Raw genomic sequence first — 6,000 nt, 5'->3', positions numbered from 1 at the left:
TGTGTGTGTGTGTGTGTGTGTGTGTGTGTGTGTGTGTGTGTGTGTGTGTGTGTGTGTGTGTGATGTGATTTACTGCTGTGATTTACTGCTGTATGCTTTCATCAGTATGATACTGATGCAAGCACACTCCTGTGCAGAGCAGCACATTGCAAATAGGACATATATAGCTGGTGTCCCTCCTCCTCTTGTTGAAGTGGCACAACACACATTGCAGCCTTTTCCTGTTGGGGATTCTCTCCAGGGTGTGGTGCAGAGTGGAGTCTAAGTGTGTTCTATAATCGATATATCGACGGCACTTGGACGGTGGTGCTCCTCCATCTCCTCACCTCCGTACTCCTGCTGGAGATGCAGTGGCAGCAGTTGGCCAAGTAACTCCTGATGGGCCAGCTACTGCGGGAGGTGGAGCAGTCGTGGCAGTAACTGGCAGAGCTACTCCTGACTGGCCGGCTACTGCAGGAGGTGGAGAGATTGTTGCAGGAGGTGGAGTGATTGTTGCAGGAGGTGGAGCGATTGTTGCAGAAAGTAGAGTGATTGTTGCAGGAGGTGGAGCGATTGTTGCAGGAGGTGGAGCGATTGTTGCAGGAGGTGGAGTGATTGTTGCAGGAGGTGGAGTGATTGTTGCAGAAAGTAGAGTGATTGTTGCAGGAGGTGGAGCGATTGTTGCAGTTGATGCTGTGGTTGTTGCAGGTACATGTGGTCGTTGGCACAAGGGAAGGTCTGGGGCATGGTGAAGGGCATGACCCAATGCCGGCCACTCCTTCTCTCACAATGTCGGGAGTTTGTGACATATGTGCTCCTGGAATTCCAGGAGAGTCATAGGTCCCTGGGTGTTCATCTTGTAGAGGGTGTAGGCATTGAATAGGGCCATGTGAATGAAATAAGAAGTCATTTTCTTTGTCCACTTGACCGTTCTCCTTTGGCTGGGTAGTATTGGATCATTTGATCGAAATGATCCACCCCGCCGATGTGCCTAATATAGTCCACCATGAAGGGCTTAGTCACTGTTTTCTGAATGTGGTGGAATCTCCCGTCTGGACCCTTGACCTTCCCAAGCACCTGCTTATGGATAGTGGTATGGCTGTGGAAGGTGGTCACCATACTTACGATACGTTTGTCCCTCCAGAACAACACCATTACAGTTCCCTTGTGTCTAGCTTCCACTCCATCATCAGGAAGGCATGTAGCACTGCTGTTGTCCTTCAGCTCCCGTGGTGCTCCCCTTGCCAGTCGTACTGTGCCACACACATACACACCCTCTGCAAAGAGGCATTTACATAGTGATACAGAGTTGTAATAATTGTCCATATACAACTTGTATCCTTTGCCCTTCAAAGGTTCAATGAGGCCCCACACTGTGTTCTCCAGAGACTTCTTCTCCCCCGTGTATACTTCAAAATTCCAAATGTAACCACCCCTTGCCTCAACCAAGATGTATAGTTTTATGGCATACTTTCGGAGCTTCATAGGGTTATATACACGGAAGGAGAGCAGCCCCTTCCAACCCAGAGATCCCTCATCCAAGCTAAGATGTTCACCCAGGATGTAAACATCCTTGAACCTCTGAAGGAGATACTCCATCACTGTGTGAATCCTTATCAGCTGGTCCTGATTGCCCTCGTGTATGGTGAGACTACTTAAAGCATGAAAGTGCTTTAGGATGACCCTGAAATGCTTTCCACTCATAGCTCACCGAAATATGGGATAATCATGAACCTCTGATGAACGCCAATAGTGTCCTATGGTTGGCAGTTCACAACCTCCATAAAGAAAGTACAAGCCAAGGAACCGAGCCATTTCCTCTTCATTGCAGAGGTACAAAACATCTAGTATAGTCCCCAGAAATGTGGCATATTTGTTTGTCTCAACCGCCAGGTAGGTGAGTAACTCCCTGGTAAGAAAAAGTTGGAAGTATTGGAGTGGTTTGGTAGGTGTTGCCATTCTCAAATCTGGGGTTTCAGTGAAGGGGCCAGAACTGGGTGTAAATGACCCAGAACTCCAAGCTTCCTCCTGACAGTCACCACCTGGGGAAATGCTTGGCTGTGTACGTGTGTGGCGCACACGACTCCGAGACAAACGACTACCTCTCGGTCGCCCACCACTACCTTGTCTAGGCCCACGCCGCCCTTGTCTTGTTGGTGGGGAGGGAGATGGTGATGATGATTGTGTTGATGATAGCTGGGTAGATGAAGGTTCATTTGATCCTGGTGATGGAGATGTTTGTGGTGATGGTTGTGATGAAGATGTTGTGGTGGTGATGGTTGTGGTGAAGATGGTTGTGGTGGTGGTGCTGCTGCTGCTGATGATGCTTGCTTATATTTAGGGGGAATGAAATCTGAAGGGGACAGTGACTTTCCAGATTTAGCTGGGGAAGATGATATGGAAATATCTTGGATGGGTGGTGAGATGCAGGCGGGTTGAAGCGTGGTGAGAGTGTAGGGTGACTGTGGAGGAAAAGGGGTCAGTGTTTGCAATGGGAGGGTGAATGCTAAGTGGCGATAATGCGGCTCAGTCTCTAGAGTCGGGATGCTTTCATTGGTGGCAGGCCTGACACCAATGGTGGCAAGAGTGGTGGCGGTGAAGGCAGTGATGTCGGGAAGGATGGGAATGATGGCTGGGTTGGTGGTGGTCTCTGGGAAGGTGATAGATGTCATCTGAGTGATGGCAGTAGGAGTGGTAGTAGCACCAGTCGTGGCAGTGTTGAAAGGATCAGCGGTGGCAGTGGTGAAAGGACTAGTGGTGGCAGTGGTGAAAGGAATTGTGGAAGTGATGGTGCTACTACAACTCTCTATAGTGGTTATCACAGTAGCTCTGACCAGGGTTTGCCCTTATCACCCGCAGGGTCAGATTTCACCCTCGCTTTCCTGTTCCTCACTTTCTTCTCAGCATGTTCACTTTTCTTTTCACTTTCACTCTCACTGATTTCTTCACTCTCACTTCCACTGAATAAGTATTTCATATAATTTGCCTCCGACAGGCCCTTGTGAGACATTTTTCTGGTTTGAACAGCAAGGAAATGGTAAAGTCAGTTTGAAATTTTCAAATCTGGCTTTCTCTGAAATTATATAAGAAACACTTATAAACGTTATTCACAAGCACACTGCACTATATACAACACAATATTACTATACACACGTAAGGTATGGATGGTGCAGTAGTAGCCAAAAGCGGGTTTAATTGCCCGGCTGCGCGCTTGCACTCCCCCCCCCCCCCGCCTGCCTGACGAAAAAATACTGAGCTAAGTATGGGCTGCTTGCCCTTCCGATAAGCTCCCGGCTGTTGCCATACATTTACCCTAGACCTGGCAACCCTTAGCTTTGACTCAACCAAGTTTGATGCAAATCGATCCACAGGTAAAGTTTCTACGACCATTTATAGAGAAGTTGCGTCATGTTGCATCATCGGTTACTCTTTGCATTACAAGGATTATGACTCTCATTGCATCGTCTTGCACGAGGAGGTTAAATAGTCAAGTAGGTGAAGCAACTCAAGGTTATGAAAGTGTACATGGGGGATGTGCATATGGGATAAGAAATGGGGAAGGGGAAAGAATACTCGAGTTTAGGGAGGCAACAGACATGATTGTGTGCAACACACATTTCAGGAAAACAGTGAGTAGGTTAATTACGTATGAGTCTGGGGGAGATAGCACACTGATAGATTATTTTCTGGTCAGGGGGGCTGATAGGAGGTTAGTGAGAGATGTTAAAGTTATAGGAAGTGAGGAGTGTGTGCAGCAGCATAAACTATTGATTTGTGATATGGTGCTTCAAGAACGAGTGATGAAAAAGAGGACTTATGTAGCTAGGAGGAAAATGTGGAAGCTGGAAAACCAAGCAGTAAGGGATGCCTTCTATAGCGAGATGAGGAGAGTGGTGGCTGAACAGGGAGCTGTAGACAGAGGCATAAATGAACAGTACAGAGCCCTCAAGAACAACCTTTTGAGAGATACTAATGTAATATGCGGTTGGACAAGAGGCCCACCAAGACATAAAGTAATTTGGTGGTGGGAAGAGGGTGTAGAAGCAGCAGTTCAGGAGAAAAGGATTTTCTTGGAATGGAAAATGGATGGTAGCAAAGAGGAATACTTGGCTGCCAAGCATATGGATAAGAAAAGGGGTATACAGTGAGAAGCCTGAGTCACAAAGACTTTTACTTATTAGCCTAAATCATGGGGAAAGGAAAAATATGATATTTAAGGTGGCAAATCAGATGAAGTGGTATAATCGGGATAATATAGGCGAGCAATGGGTGAAGAATGATGAACGAAGGGTAATGGTGAACAGTGGGGATATTAAAGATGCATGGAGAGAGCATCATAGCCAGTTGTTCTATGAGGAGTTTGACTGGGAGAGGGAATGCTTGGAGCCAGCAGATCCAGAGTTTGGCCCTTGGCCCTTGATTGATGCTGCTACTGTGAGTGAAGCAACAGGCGGGATGCAGACTGGGAAGGCAGCAGGTGTGTCTGGGTTGACTGCCGAAATCTTGAAGGCCACAGTAGATATAGGTGTTGAGGTTAGTCACTGACCTGATATGATTATATATGAGTGTGTTGTCCCAGATGATTGGTTGATGGGTGTAATTGTAAATGTGTAAAAGGGAAGGGTGATGCCCGGGAAAGAGGAAATTATAGAGGTATAAAGCTTTTAGATCACATTATGAAAGTAATGGAGAGAGTTCTAGAAGGTATGATTAGAGAAAGAGGGAATATTAATGACATGCAGTTTTTTAATGCCAGGCAGGGGGACCACTGATGCCATATTCATTGTTCGACACCTTCAGGAAAAATATATTGGGAAGAAAAGGGATCTGTATTTTGTTTTTATTGATTTGGAAAAAACCTTTGACAGAGTCCCTAGAGAGATGGTGAAGTGGGCAGGGAGATAGCTTGGCTTGGAGGAGTGGCTGGTAAGGGTGGTTATGGCCATGTATATGGGTGCTCGCACCCAGGTAAGAGTAAATGGAGATTCGAGTGATGAGTTCTCCATGAATGTTGGTGTGCATCACGGGTCACTTCTGAGTCCCATGTTGTTTATCATGGTATTTGAAGCCCTCTCACGTGACTTCAGAAATGGACTCTCATAGGAGATGTTGTATGCTGATAATTTGGTGTTGATTGCAGAGAATGATAGGGAAGTGGACGAAAGATTTAGGAAGTGAAGAGATGGTATGGGGCATCAGGGCATAAGGGTAAATGCAGATAAAACAAAAGTGATGATATCTAGGGTTGGTGGCGGTACAGTCAAAGAAGAGGAAGAGTGGCCATGTGCAGTTTGCCATAAGGGCGTGGGAAGCAATTCCACCCTGTGTAGAGTTTGTGTTTGGTACACAAGAGATGTAATGGTATTATAGGTAGCCTGCGAGATAATACTGATTATATGTGTGAACCTTGTCGGGGAGAGCACATGGAGATTGTCAGGCGTGAACGGATTGAACTTGCTGGTGAGTCTCTTGAGTATGTGGAAGAGTTTTGTTATTTGGGAGACATGTTATGTGCTGGAGGTGGGGCTGGAGCTAGCTCTGTGGGTAGGGTGAGAGGTGGTTGGAAGATGTTTGGGGAGCTGTTGCCTCTCCTGACAATGAAAGGACTCTCCCTATGTGCTAAGGGGTCTTTATATGCAGCAAGTGTTAGGAGTGTGATGCTGTATGGTAGTGAGACCTAGGCAGTAAAGGAAGAGGATATTAGCAGGCTCAAATGTACAGAATTGACAACGATTAGGTGGATGTGCAGTGCATCCCTGCATGCAAGGCCTGGGGGGGCTGGGTTTACGATGGAAGAGTTGAGAGGTAGGATAGGACTGGAGTGTACTGGTGTTGAGATAAGGAGAGGTAGATTGAGATGGTTTGGGCATGTGGAGAGGATGGGGGATGATAATTGGGTGCAGAAGGTGAGAAGTGTTAATATTGGGGTTGGGATTGCGAGGGGTAGACAAAGACGTGGGACGACGTGATTAAGTGTGACCTCAGGGTTAAACCGAGGTGTCCTGACAACATATGGATACG

The 6,000-nt window shown here is 46.9% G+C and overlaps 1 protein-coding gene across 1 annotated transcript in view; it reads right to left on the bottom strand.

Annotated features, from left to right (window-relative positions):
* Positions 1–885: 885 nt before the first annotated feature.
* LOC145404630 (uncharacterized) overlaps positions 886–6,000 on the bottom strand; it is a 36,372-nt gene continuing 31,257 nt past the window's right edge. The window contains 2 exon segments of the mRNA XM_080276155.1: positions 886–1,256; positions 1,503–1,560. Of these exon segments, the coding sequence (XP_080132281.1) occupies positions 886–1,256; positions 1,503–1,560 (429 nt within the window).

Source organism: Coenobita brevimanus, chromosome 7 (assembly GCF_032717465.1).
Source record: "Coenobita brevimanus isolate Jiangsu-jjx chromosome 7, ASM3271746v2, whole genome shotgun sequence".
NCBI classification, from domain to species: domain Eukaryota; kingdom Metazoa; phylum Arthropoda; class Malacostraca; order Decapoda; family Coenobitidae; genus Coenobita; species Coenobita brevimanus.
The sequence above is the reverse complement of the archived record's forward strand: the minus strand, read 5'-3'. Positions and strand labels throughout refer to the sequence as shown.